This window comes from Mus musculus, chromosome 5 (assembly GCF_000001635.26).
Source record: "Mus musculus strain C57BL/6J chromosome 5, GRCm38.p6 C57BL/6J".
Taxonomy (NCBI): Eukaryota; Metazoa; Chordata; class Mammalia; order Rodentia; family Muridae; genus Mus; species Mus musculus.
The window spans coordinates 132,021,958-132,036,936 of record NC_000071.6 but is presented as its reverse complement, the minus strand read 5'-3'; the positions used below and the strand labels follow the sequence as shown (position 1 = coordinate 132,036,936).

At 42.1% G+C, this 14,979-nt stretch overlaps 1 protein-coding gene across 1 annotated transcript in view; it reads left to right on the top strand.

Moving 5' to 3' along the window:
• The window catches only part of Auts2 (autism susceptibility candidate 2), a 1,105,888-nt gene that overhangs the window by 506,284 nt on the left and 584,625 nt on the right, over positions 1-14,979 (top strand). The window contains 1 exon segment of the mRNA NM_001363480.1: positions 5,912-5,947. Coding sequence (NP_001350409.1) covers positions 5,912-5,947 — 36 coding nt within the window.

Sequence of the window (14,979 nt, the reverse complement as noted above, 5' to 3'; positions counted from 1 at the left end):
GCTTTTTTCCTCGGGTTTCAGACACTTATGCTGTCTAATTCCAACAAAAGTATGTCTTTAGTCTCCAGGCACACACATACACACACACACACACACACACACACACACACACACACACACACACACACACACGGTAGCTACCCTCTTCCTGTCATTAGAAATCACCTTGGGGAAGAGAGTAAATGTGAGTTTAGCTAAGATCAGTTCCCAGAACCCACATGGCAGAAGGGAGGAAATCAACTCTTGAAAGTTGTCTTCTCTTCTTCCTCAGAGAGCTATGCCCCATCCATGTCTCCACACAACTGGATACACACATGTGAGCAAAGACATCAGTGTGAAAAAGTAACTGCCTGAAGAAATATAGAAAGCTAAAATTAACCTCATTGAATGTTTCTGTAGAATTGTTGGATTGGGTCTTGGCACATGTGCCTTGTTCCAAGTCTTGGTGTCTTTCTGATGTACAACACTCTACGGCAGGGAGTCTTCTATTATCCCAGCACATTTCCTAACATTTTTTTTTGTAGCACAATTGTCTTCTGTGGTGTGGAGGTTTGAGAGGCACTTATGCAATTTCTGACTTGGAAAATGATTCAAATTTTCAAATAATTTTATCTATGATTTATGTTGGAACTGAGAATGACCATAGAGAGCCAAGATATTTTGCTGGTTCTTTGGAGTAGCAAGAAGGCAGAGCTTCACACAGATTTGTTAGTGTTGATGGAGAAAGACACAACTCAAAGGGAATGGGAGAGTGTGTATTCTCGAGTCAAACATGAGTGACCATGTCCTAGGAAGACAGATTCAGGACACTGTGAACATCATGTTCCAACATGGTAATACTTGGTTGACATTTTTACGGTTAACTGATAAAGCCATGGATGAAGACACTGTCTGAATATATTGCTGTGGTTCACAGGTTATAGCAAGTGTGGGAAAGACTGTTAGAGGAGTCCGCAGTGATGTTCTTGGCTTTTTGACTGAGAGAAGTTGACAGTTTGTTAAGGATACACTTGGGGGTTATTCATAGTCGTAAGGATACAATGGTGCTCGGTCATCCAGAGACTGACAGTGAGTGGCTTTTCAAGGAACTAAAAATAGCCCACTATAGTATGAAGCTGGTTTGTAACATTCTAACCATCCATAATCAGGAAGTTCAAATATTTGGAGTCATAGAATGTTTTGTTTCTTTTGGTTTTGAGACAGAGTCTCTTTATATATCCCTGGCTGACCTAGAACTCACAGAAATCCACCTGCCTCTGACTCCAAAGTGCTGGGAGTACAGGCCTGTGCCTCTACATAGAACCAGTAAGTTACAAAATCTTTAACACGGGATCATCTTCTTTTCCCTGGGAGAGTAACGCTTCCAACTCTTCTCCCTGTTTGTCTATGAGTACAGTCAGAACCTTGGGAATATAGCACCGGACAAAGAGAAGTCTGTTTGCTAGGCATTGCCTTTGTTTATATGTTTCAGCTGCAATGATAAAGGACTGTGATAAAGAAGAATGTGGCAGTGGAGGAAAAGGGAGGGAGAGAGGGAGGGAATGTTAACTCCATATACATTTGGTAGAAAGAGGATGGTGGTGGTGGTGTTTTGTGAAAGTTTTCTACCAGGACTTTAAAACACGATTATTTAGTGCTAGGAACCTCACCCCTTCAAAAAGGAGGGCTTCGGTTTAAGAGCAGTGAAAATATAGCTCAGTGGTTAAGAGCACTTATAGAGTACCCGTGTTCAGTTTCTAGTGCCCACATGGTAGCTTAGAGCCTTCTGAAACTCTAGTTCCAGGGCATCTAATGACCTCTTCTGGTCTCTAAGGGCACCAGATATGATGGATGGATGGATGGATGAATGGGTGGATGTGTGTGTGTGTGTGTGTGTGTGTGTGAGAGAGAGAGAGAGAGAGAGAGACAGAGAGAGAGACAGAGAGAGAGAGAGGTAAAATACACATATACATAAACTAAAATTAACAAATCTAAAACTAAATATAAAAAAAGGAAGAAAGAGGGCTAAGAATTCAGTTCACTTGGTGAATGGGTCTAGTATGTTCAAAGTCCTAGGTTCAATGTCTAGCACTAATTAAACTTGACATGGGTTGAAAAATGGCTCAGACCATAACTTATTTGTCATGTAAGCATGGGGACCTGGGTTTGGTTCTCCAGTGCCTACATCATGTATATTTCTGATGTACACACACACACACACACACACACACACACACACACACACACACACACACACGGGCAAGCATGTACATACTCAAAAGAAGATCTAGGAGAGCTTTGAGATGTCTCATTGGTTAAGAGCACTTGACACTCTTGTCGGGCACCCAAGTTAAGTTCCCAGCTCCTACTTTGGGTAGCTCACAACCACCTGTAATTCTAGCTACAATAAATCTGATTTCTTTTTCTGCCCTGTACGGGCACTAAATAGCTCTCCATATGTAGAGAGGATTTAATTTTTTTTTAAGGTAATCAGCTACACTAACAATTTCCAGTTCAACTTGATATACATAAGGCCCTGTTATTTATAAGTAAAAAATTAACAAACAAATGATAAAATATTATTGAAATGGTATGCTCAGTGCCTTGGCTATTGTAGATAACCTCTGATGCTAAGATCCTACATATGTGCCTTCTACAGAGTGAAGCAGATTCCAGTATGCCTTTAGTGTACAGGAGGTTCTAGCATCTCTTGTTTCCTGTGTCTATCAGTGCGCATGTGTACCCATGTGTGCGGAAGCTGGGTGATAAGGCAGGGTGCTTAAATGCTTTGTTGCATTGTGTTAATTCCTCAGCAGTGCAATCAAATTCATGTCGTAATTAAAGCTGTCAGTTGGAAGGCAAGCCAATCGCTGCAAAAGCACAGCATAACAAATGAACTGAAATGATTCCGCGTGTAGCTATACAATGCTTCACCAGGCATGAAATTAAATAAGTAATTTGATGTTGACATCAGAAATTGAAATGATACCCACTGTTCCCTCATTCAGTCAGACCTGCATAAACAATGGCCAGAGCAAACATGCACAACAAAGCCCTCCTCTCCACCCGCTCCCCAAGTAATGCACAATATATATGCAAAATGAGCATATCAGCGCTTGCTTAGACCTCAAGGATGTAATTTGCTTTGGTATACAATACGATGATAGGCGCGGAGCGGGTGGGAAGCTGGGTTTGGAGTGATCCTTCTCCTTCTGGGATGAAACATTCTCAGCAAGCAGGGTGAATGAAATGAACAAATCCCCCTGCTTCTCTGTCATTCATCCTAAAATGAGTTCGTTTCCTAGACGCAGGACTCCAGGCTGGTAGAAAGCTAACTTGTCTTCCACCTTTGCCTGCTGTAACAAGGGCTGGGGTTGCAGAAAATAGGTGGCATTTGTCACATGGTCAGCCTCTGCTGTAAGCAGTCTCCATGACTACGGTGGATGGATGGAAAGCTCTCTTTCTCCCTTTCCTTGCTTACGGAATCAAGAACACATAAGGGTTTTTGTTGTTTATCGGTTGTTTTGTTTTGTGGTGTGTGTGTGTGTGTGTGGGTGGGAGAGAGAGGGGGGGTGTATACAGGTACATAAGAACATCAGAAAGTGTATTGGATCCTCTGGAGCTTGAGTTACAGGTGGTTTTTGAACCACGTGATGTGGGAGGTAGGAACGGAACTCCGGTCCACAGAGCTATTGAGCCGTTTAGCGAGGTTTATTAAACATGTCACATACCCAACATAACTTACATCGTGCTTTATCCCTCTGAGCTTGTAGGAAACAGCAAGATGAGGAATTTTTTTTTTCTGTAGGAATGCTGTGAAGGGTGGTATTTTTGTTTGATGTGGAGATGGTCAGAAAGTTGTCTACTTTTCTCCTAGGTTTGAATGTGAAATGTCCCCCTTAGGCCCAGTGTTTGAACCATTGGTGTAAGTCTAGCAGTGCAGTTGTAGGCAATTGTGGAACCTTTAGAAGGTAGAGCCTTGCTGTTTGATAGGTTCCCTGTACTTCCTGTTTGATACCAATTACTGACTGCTCACACAGCGTGATTAGGACCTTCTGACATGCCATCCTCACTATGACAAACTTTATCCTCAAGCAGAGATCCAAAATAAGTCCTCCCTTCTTTAAGTTGATTTTCTTCAGGTGGCTGGTCACAATGATAAGAAGAGTAACACCTCAATTTACAGTCAGCAGAAATCATACCTGTTGTGGTTACGAAGATGTGAAATTCTCCTTAGCCTCTCCTCCCTCATACGATCCATGTATTTAGACATCACTTCAACCTGCATTTCTGCAGTGCATCTTGAGCGAAAGACATGATGAATAGGCACATGTTCCCCTCCTGCCTTTTGTCTAAAGAATAGCAGGTTGGCTATGTAAGTGGATGAGCTGATGTTAATAACTGTTGAATTAGGGTGGCAATCAGGCTTTTCTATGAAGATGTGGTCAGCCCTAATACAAAGCTGCTGAGCTAGAATTTAAAGACTGACTCTGCATCAGGTTATTTTCATTTCCAGCTTGTTCAGTGCCTTCCCCCCCACCCCCCACCCCCACCCCACCCCCCCCCCCCCCGCTCACAAAGAGGACGACAAAACGTTAAACAATTTCTTAGGACAAGTTTTAGAGAAAGCCTATAAACAAAACTGATCCAGGGCTAGGGCTGCAGCTTCATTGGTGGAATGTTTGCCCAGCATGTCTGAGGTGCTAGCAATGTTCAAACCAGGTGCTGTGGTACACTTCTGGTTTCCCAACACTCGGGAGAGGGATCCAAGAGGATCAAGGGAGTCTGAGGCTAGCCTAGACTACAGAGACCTTGTCCATAAACTAGGTAGAGTGTTGGGCAAATACTTTAGTTGGTTGAGTGGTTCCTAGCATTCAGAAAGCCCTTTATTCGATCACTACATAAAGGAGTGCAGTGGTGCATACCTCTGGAATTGGGGGAAAACAGATTTCATGAGAACCTGACTCAAATTGAGGGGGGGCGGTACTGGAGAGATGGGTGAGTTCTTACTCTTCCCCCAAGTTTGGTTCCCAGCATTTCCTCAGCACAATTGCCTTGAACCCACGTTCTAGAGGATCCATTACCCTGTGGCCTCCCTAGGGCACCTGTACACACATAGTACACATAAACTAACGTAGGCATGCATACATACATACATACATACATACATAGTAATAGAAAGATATACAGATGAATTTTGTATTCATACTTTGGCTTTTTTTCCCTCAGTACTTGATACCCTGAGTTCAGTTCAGAATTATTGATTTTCAGTTGGTTCACTGTGTGAGCGCTATGGCAGTCTGAATTGATATTATTGAGAGAAAAACTGCTTCCCTCCACCCACGGATTCTTTGCATTTTAGTCAACTAATTATGTTTACAAAATGTCTAATTTTTGCACAGTGCCAAGTGTGTGCTAAACCAAAGCCTTTGGGGAATAAACTAGCAAGTAGGTCATATACCAAAAAGTCATCCAAACCCATTGGGCTTTTTATTTTCAAGTCAGTCTGGGCTTTTTTTTCCTCTTGCCTGCCTCTCTGCGGCCACAAAACCAAATAGCTTGAGACCCGGGCCTTGAATGTCAGGAAATCGGGGAGGCAGGCTGCCACGTGCCTGTTTAGTCTCAGTGCAGGGCGAAATGCCATCATTAATTCATTACCCAGCTGCCTGTCAAATAAATTGGCAATTACGTCCACCGCAGAAGCTCAGAATCTAGTAAATAGCACGTTAGCATCTCTGAGTCGCTGAGAGATATAAAGGGAAAAATCAAGCAATACTGTGTGTGTATCAGCAGCAGACGACAAGGGGTCTCGGACTCGGGCATGTGATGTGTGATGAAAAACTCACAAAGGGTTGGTAATGAGCTGTGTGGATGGGAACATGCTAAAAATGGCCACTGACTTTTGTGCTCTGTCTCTGTGCTTCCTTTACAGAGTTCAGCTCCTTCCAGCTTGGGGACAGGCTACTTCGTAAGTCCATCTCCACTTCCACCTGCGCGCCTCCTCTTGCCATCAGTTCGCTCGTATAACAAACCCTCATTACAGTGTGAAAAAATGACACCCGAGGAATCCCTCTTGCCCCTAACGAGCTCACTGATTTCTGCCCTGTCGTTGAGGATTGTCTTATTTCTAAAGGGTTTAACCTGTTGGGCCTTAAGGATCAGGAGGCATCTGCCTCGGTGGGGAACTTAGCACGTTTAGGAGATAGGGGGGACACATGATTGCCCTTGCCAGCCCAATTCCATAATTGCTGGAAGTCAGATTACATATGGAATTATTTGATTTCTTCTAAGTACTCAAAAGAGCTTCAGTGTGCACAGTGACTTGCTTTTCTGTTTCTGTTATTTCACTGTGAGGGGAGATGGCATTCCAGTAGTGTTTTCCTTGTACTTGGTTGGTAGCTGTATCTGGCTTTTAAGCCAGCAATCACCACACTCCACAGTTTGGCAAATACAGATGCATTATATGTGTTCTGGTCCTTACACTTTGTTCTTAGGGGAGGGGAGGGGATGGACGAAATATACCTCTGGGATTATTACACTATCTTTCATTCAAGGACAGAGAGATGGTTGCTTCATTGCATTTTTTATAACAAAATTATCCTTTGTGGGTTTAGTATTCCTTCTCATGGTATAAATGAGGAAGAATTACAAACCACAACTATTTACACAAGATGGCATAGCACTGTGTATTTTAGTACTTACAGGCACTTGATTGTGTTCTGAAGTAACGCTTGATACTATAATACGCAAGATAGAACACATGCTACCAACCATAGCCAATAAACACCCATTCAGTTCAGCTGCTCTTAACGTTGTCCTCTTAACATGGCCAATCAGTCTTCTTGTGACTCGTTTCTCTGACTGCATTTCTGGTTGAATTATGAAAATCAGCATCGTTTCAGTGAATATCAAGTCTTTCCTAAATTTGGCCCAAAAGGCACCCTCACCTGGTCCCACTAACTTCGTCTTGAACTATAATCCAAGGAGAATGCTAAGGATTCCTCTGGCCCTGCATCATACAGTTAGCACACTGATGGTGGTTCTGCGCAGCGGGCCTGAATATTCATGCTTACAGAAGAAGCAGGATACGCTCCGTGTCTTGCTTTAGCAGTTGAAAGAACAGACGTCGTCCCATCTGCCATCTCTTCACACCAGGCTGGGTGTGGGTTGCGATGCTGGAAGTAAGATCTGCAGGCTGCGGTGCCTGCCCTCCATGCTCTCTATCCTCACCCCACCTCCCTTTCAGAAATAGAGCCGAAGCCACCACCTTCACCACGTTCAGTTACAGCCTGAACATTCTACTGTCATTTATGTTGTCAGTGTGATCACCCTGAAAGAAGGGTGTCACTTCAGGAATCAGAATCCACATTTTGTTTTGCTTTTTACCTCCTTAGTTCTTGGAATGCTTTTATTACTTAATGACATATTTGATAACTAGCGAATCCTTGATTAGGATTTGGAAGGGTTTTTTGTTTTTGGGTTTTTTTTTTTGTTTTTTGTTTTTTGTTTTTTTGTTTGTTTGTTTTTTTGTGCTGGGTCAACTTTGCTTCGCTTATAAAACTTACTCATTTTGTAAAAGTTGCCTTGGTAAAATCAACTTACTTTGCTTATCTCAAGAGCTGTCGTGTTATTAGCGTACATGGAGAAGATGAGTACCAGATGTCTGTCCCGCTCTCAGCTATGATAAAAATGCCCCTCTGCGGAATGTGTTTCCAATCCCACATTGTTCCGTTATCACCCTGCAAAATCCTTAGTGGAGTTGCCAAGCCCTCATCAAAGCCGGGCTCTGTTTCCAGTGTCAGTCCAACGGCATCACGTGTAGTACTCGATTTCAGGGACTGACTTCCACGTTGGCGAGTCTCTTGCTTTTAAATGGAAGTAATGTATTTACAGTTTCTGTGATTGGCCCCTCTTCCCCAACTTGAGATACAGTGTTTATGTTGTGCTCATGGTCCTTTTATGAGAACGGCTTCACTAAGTTTGTAATGAAGGTGAGTCACTATCAGGTTGAGTCCCATACTGTTTTTTTTTTGTTTGTTTGTTTGTTTTCTCATTAATTGCCTTTGACAACTCTTTGAAATGTGGAAATCACCACAGATGAGCTAATCCTTATCATTAAATCATGGACTGTTGAATTTGAAAAGACTAAGTTTCCCTACCTTTAGCTGAACAAGGAAGAACTGTTTTGTTTTGTTTTGTTTTGTTTTGTTTCGTTTTTAAACACTGTCCCTTGCTTCAGTATCCCTCCTCCCTCCAGAACCTTCTGTTTGCTCCCCTGTCCTATAGTGGAGATTTTAGTAAACTAAGGTGAAAACCCAGAAGTTGTCCTTGTTCATGAAACTGATACTGTAGTCCATGCATCACGGAGTCTGTATTTGCATGCAGGTGAGGTATGTGTTGTTACCTGCAGTTGCCCATTCTTGGGCTAATCCAAGAGTGCTTGCATTTGCCTCTCAGTTCTTCAGCTGTATCTGTCTCACTTTGCTGAAGGGCTTTGAAGAAACCTTTGTTTTTGATCCGGTGATATTTGTTTATGTCTTCCTGGTTTTGTGTTCCAAAGATGTCTGCTTAGGTCTGTCAGTTTTCCAATCTATGCAGAAGATTTGAGAGATGGGAACAGCAGTGAAGAGCACTATTTACATAAGCAGATTGCAAAGGATTCTCAAAGTAGGCAAAATAGAGAAGGATTGGAACAAACTTTGCACGTTTGGGGGAGGCTTTGAATACCATGAGTATTACACACACATACTCTCTCTCTCTCTCTCTCTCTCTCTCTCTCACACACACACACACACACACACACACACACACTCCCTCCCTCTCTCTCTCTCTCTCTCTCTCTCTCTCTCTCTCTCATTGCATACGCATACCCTGCTCAGCTCATATTCTAAATATAAATGAAATTATAGGCAACTTGGAATCAATTTGCTGGGTTTTTCTTTCCCTTTTGGCAAGCGTACTGAAACTTGTTGGAGTGTGTATAAGGTTTTCTTTTTTGTTTTTTAAACGTCAGCTCACTGAATACATTTTCTGTTTTGATTTAAACAGTTCTGGATCTCTTTCCTTCTGAGACATGCAGTCAAAATTTCACTCTGAAATATGTGTGATGAAGTCCGAAGCGGCAGAATGATTCATGTGACTAGCCGTGTGACCTTGGGCAGGGTGTTTGATATTTCTGTTTCTACTTCACCACCCGCCAAATAGAGTTGTGAATATTCAACCAAATGACATAATTAATGTGCACAGAGTAGAACTGTTAATAGTAAGCAATAAAATGTACCTTTGAGGTTTTTTTCTAAATTCATTCTTCTTGTTTTTAATTATGTGAATGTGTGTGCCTTGGTGGGTTAATATGTATACAGCAGTATCAGTGCCTATACAGCCCAGAAGAGGGAGTCAGATTCCTGGAGCTGGAGTTACAGATGTTGTAAATTCCTGTTGTAGGTGCTAAGAACTGAGCTCGCATCCACTGTGCACACAGTATTCATAAGGTGTAACTACAGAGTTCTCTCTCCATCCTCTTAAGTATATCTGTTTCTCTGTCTTCACACAGCGAATGAGGACATAAACTTGGTATCAGGTGACTGAGCAGTGTTGTGACTGAGGGCACCACTAACAAATTGAACCAAATAAAAATAGAGTTTTGCCCTTTGCACCCAGAGTATAGAAACATTTTATGTCCCTTTCCATGGCTTTCAAGAGGGCCTTGACTCTGTCCGATTGGATGTGTATCACTGTGTATGGCCATTAGACACAGGTGCTTTCATCTTTCACCCTGGTGATGTCATTGTTGGAATGATCTCTTCTCTGGGCTGCCCATGCATGACAGTTGTTCCCTTTAATCTGTTAATGGTTCTTACCTGTTTACTCCCTCCAGGGTTTTAAAGCAGGTCAAGACCTCTTAACATGTCTGAGGTTTGGGCTGGCAGTTACGGAAGAAGTGTTCAGTGATTCGGGTTTTAAGACATTGATTATAAGTTGCAGGCATTCCTCTGTGATGCCAACAGCAAGTGTTCTTGGAAGAAGTGATCACAGGCAGCAGAGAGATGACACTGCTTCAGATTGGCTCTCTCACTGGACCTGGAATTCACAATTAGCCTGCTAGACTGGCTGGCTGGCTATTGAGTTCCCAAGGATCCTACCACCTCTGCCTTCCTGGCACTGGGATTATAGACATTTTTCACCAAAACTGGTTGTTTCTCTGGGTGCTGGGGATCTGAACTCAGGTCTGCATGCTTTTGTGGATCACACTTTACCTCCTGATCCATTTTTCAAGCCCCTGAAGATATGTAAGTGCTGGAGCCCCTGAGCCTGTAGTTATGAGAGTTACTTCCCAGACTGCGCTTAAAGCTCTTGTGAAAGGGACTTAAAATCCTCTTAGATCAGGGACAAGCATCCTGCCTGTTTCTCTGAACGATCCTCAGCCTCCTTACATATTTGGGTGTCATAGGACACCAGCCTCATAGCTGGGATCTCTTCTCTAACTCTAGTGATTTATCCAACGTTTCTGGCTTGCTACTTGTCACTCTCTCAGTTCTCCAGGAAGGCAGCCCACAGATACCGTTTGACTCATACTACAGGCGAGGGGGTTGTACAGCATCACCCTTCTCAGGATGGAGTTTGTGTCGTTACTGTTTTTCTGTATGTTACTCATATTGTGAGGGTAGTCCTGGGATCAGGTGCAAATTGCAGAATGGTGACCTTGTCTCATTCTTAGTTGTTAAATTATAAAAAGTCCATGGTCATTTGTTATAATTTGGGAAATTCTTTGCATGTTTAAATTTTATTATAAATGTATTATTAAATACATTAATTTTTTAGATTTGTTCTAATTTTTATTTTAAATTTTGTTACACTCCTTCCAAACCCTTCTATATCTCTCCCCTGCCATCCTGTCTCAAATTCATGGCCTCTTTTTCTTGAATTATTATTGTGTTTTTATATTACAACAAATAAATATATAAATATCTGCTGAAACCAACTAGCGTTGCTTCCTCCAATGTGTATGTTTTTAGGGTGGATCATTTGGTATTGGATAACCAGTTAAGGAGCCCATCCCTGGGGAAGGCTTTCGTTCGTTCACATGTGTGTGCTCTCTCTCTCGCTCGCTCTCTCTCTCTCTCTCTCTCTCTCTCTCTCTCTCTCTCTCTCTCTCTCCTGTTCCCTCCCCCACCCCTCTGCCTCTCAGCAATTTTTCATCAGTTGTAGCCGTTCATTTAGGGGTGGGGCCCTGTGAGTTCCCTATTTATGCTGGTATGTAAACTGGTGTGGGATTTGTTTGGGTCTCATTTAAACAGCCATAGTGTTGAGGCACCATGGGTGAAGCCTCCCTGTCATATCCAGAGTACACAATACTGCACCAGACATCTTCTTTCTGTAGCTTGTACAGTCTTTCTGCCCCTCTTCCTTGATGTTGCTGAAAGTTGGATGCAGCAGTTATGTTGGAGATGTATACATTGGCTGTGGGAACCACGTGGCCAGGTGTTTTCTGTATTTTGACTGCTTGTAGCTTTCCCTAATAGTTTCCATCTGCTTCAAAAAGAGGCTTCTTTGATGAGAGGTGGGAGCTACACTCATTCTTGTGTGTAAGGAAAACAATTAGAATACAGTTAGGAATTATATTGATTTAGGAGAGTGGGGGTAACAGGTTATAGTCTACGACCCATGGTCTTACCAGCCACGGGTAATTTGTTAGATTTCTGGAACCATATTTGATTTCCCTCATGGTGAGCAGGCCTTATGTCTTGTTAAGAAGTATATAGTTACTTCCAAGACGTAAGTGCCTCTCTTACATCTTTAGAGCTATCTTTTCCTTCTGCTGCAGCTTACTAAGCATCTTCTGGTACTACAGCAACTTCCTAAATTGTAGAGAATTTAATCTTAGACATTTAACAGATAAAGAAAACATGGACCGAACTTTGAGAGAGAACAGCAGAGATATAAACACACACACACACAAAACAATATTATGAGAACTGAAGAGATGTCTCACAGGTTAGGAACACTTATTGCTCTTGCCTGATACTGTCTGGTTACCAGCATGCACCTCATGTAGCCTATGACTACCTATAATTTCAGCTCTATCCAAAGCCCTCAGTACACATTGACTCAACACATGCACCCACTTCCCCATGCAAACCCACACACTTAGATATAGTTGAAAATAGAAATAAATAGTAAAAAAAGAAGAAAAGAAATAGCTTAGCAAAGTAGAATTGGGTTGACTATATTATATTTCTGGAAGAAGGCAGATAGGGTTTTGGTTTCAATAGTAAATGTTTCCCAAAATGCTCAATGCATTGAACCCTGGGTCACATGCTATTTGTGCTATTTTGGAAGGTTCTAGAAGCTTTAGGAGCCGAACATAGCTAGAAGAAGTAAATCGTGTCTAGATGTATACTTGGGACTCCTGTGTGCTTATGCCTGCCTTTTGCTTCTTTGTCTCTGTCCCTCTCCTTCTTGTCTGCCTGAAAGGAGCTGCTCCTTCCACACACTGGAGCTAATGTGATGCACAAGCTCACTCCAGACCTAGATATATGGTCAAGTGTGTGAACTTCTGTAACAGCCAGTCCAAGAAAACCCTTCTTCTCTTAAGTTACTCTCCTGAAATGTTTGATCAAAACAGTTTACTCATGAGAGTAGTATACACAGGCCAGTTTGCAGAGCAGTTCTTAGCATGCTCAAAGCCCCGAGTTCCAGCCCTCAGACCCTCAATACTGATATGTTGTCACATGCCTAGGATCCCAACGGTTGGGAGGTTGAGGCATGAGGTTCACAAGCTCCAAACCATCGTCAGTTACGTAGAGGGTTCACTGCCAACCTGGGCTCCATGATACCTCATCTGAAAACAGAACGACCTAACTGGTCGGAGTACTGACAGACAAGAAGTGCTTGATGCAGTCAGGGGGAGCCAGTGAGTGGAAAGGAGATGAGGAGGAAGTGAATTTACTGACCTGTTAAATAAATGAGACACGTGAAACCAAAGCACACTTGACTGCATTGGTTTTTCTTACAACCCAAGAAAAACATAACAAATAATAGAGAAATAGTGGCCTTAAGTTTAAGTTTGTAGATGTTAATATCACATAAGTATTACATAAGTTGATATGAACTATATTATATACCAAATAAGCCACAAGCGAGATCCTCTAGTTTGCTCTGAGAACTGAAAAACCATGTATGTATGTATGTATGTATGTATGTATGTTTGTATGTACAATAAAATGCTTTAGAGTTGTATTGAAAATCAATCAGAATCTTTCAGATCAAAGGACTCATGACTTTGCTTATCTTATTTAATGTGTGTGTGTGTGTGTGTGTGTGTGTATCCATCCATATATTCATCTCCACCAAAAGTGTAAATCAGATGCCCTTCCTACCCTTAACACGAGAGTCTTCGAGTTTGGTGTGTCACCAAGAGTATTATTGTGAACCTTAGAACACACAACTGGGGCTTGTTAACCGAAGTGCTGGGTTTTGCTCTGAATGTCACATTTTCTTGTAGTCAGCGCTGACTGTAACCAAAAGTTATTGGAGGCTCTGATAGTTGGAGGCTCTTCACAGACTCCCAGTACTTGCCTTCAGAAGACAAACATTTAAAATGCATTTTGTTGGTATAAAACTGTTCATCCATTTAGAATAATACTGTCGTTTTAACAAAAGCACCTTGGCAGCATGCTATTAGATACAGCACCGTTAATAAACTGTCAGGTCCTGAACCCACATGCTCTGGAAGACCAGCAATCACCCAAGGACTGGTGCTATAAATCTCTCCTAACAAACCTTAATTCACTTAGCAGACTAATGAATGAGTTCTGATTTTCCTTTAGTAAGCAGGCCCACTAACAGTCATGTTTAAAGTGATGTGCTTCATACTCCTAATGACTGTCCTACAGTCCTTGAATAGGAAACAAAGCAAACAAGAACCATAGCCTTCTCTACTTGAGACTGTGGGTAATAAATCATGGTGACTTGGGAATAATGGCTGTTTTCAAGTAGGTGACAACTGTCTATCAGGGCTTGTAAACTGTCACCTTGGTGTGGTGTTATAAAGCAAAATGACCTCAATTCAAAAAGCTGCCTCAGATTTTCAAGGAACACTTGAAAAACATAGGAAAACCCACAGGAAGGCCCATCAGCCCTGGTTTGTGCAGCACTCTTAATATTTCCTGTATTGATCACAGCTCATAAACTCTTATCAAGGCTGAGCTCTGTGATTGTTCTAAGTGTACATCAGAAGGAAATCAGAACATAAAACACAGCTAGCATTACTGTTGCGCCTCAAGAACTTACCTCAGTTATATACAGATTTCCACCATGCAAAGTATCATTCATTTCCATTTTTAATAAAGAGGAATTCTATTTTAAATATTATGTATATCAGTACATGTGTCTCGTTACCTGAAGAGGCCAGAAGAAGATGTTGGATTCTCCAGAGCTGGAGTGACACAGTTGTGAACATCTTTTGTGGGTGTTGGGAACTGAGTTTAAGTCCTCTGTAATGGAAGTAAGTATGCTTAACTACTAAGCCATCTCTCTAGATCCTTTATTCCAATTGCAATCCCCAGTGAGGGTATCTTCCTTTTACATGTAGGTAGAGGGTCCTACAGTAGTCGCAATACTCGTGATACATGTAGAATTGCTAAGGAAAATTAGGGCCATCACCATCACCGTGCTGACGACATCACAGGAAGTTAGCATCTCAACTCTAAACCCTTTTCTTGATGTAGCATCTCACCCATCCCAGGCTGGCCTGGAACTTGCTGTGTAGCTCCAGGTGACCTTCAGTTTCTGATCGTCCCTCTCCCTTGAGTGCTGGATTGCAGGCATGTACAGAACCACATTTGGTGTATGTGGGACTAAAAGTCAAACCTAGAGCTTCATGTATGCTACGCAGGGGCTCTACCAACTGAGCTGCATACCCAGTCCTTTTTACTTTTAGAGAAATTTTGAAATACGTGTTTAAGAACATTGCAAGACAACTGTATTGTGTTGGTTTTA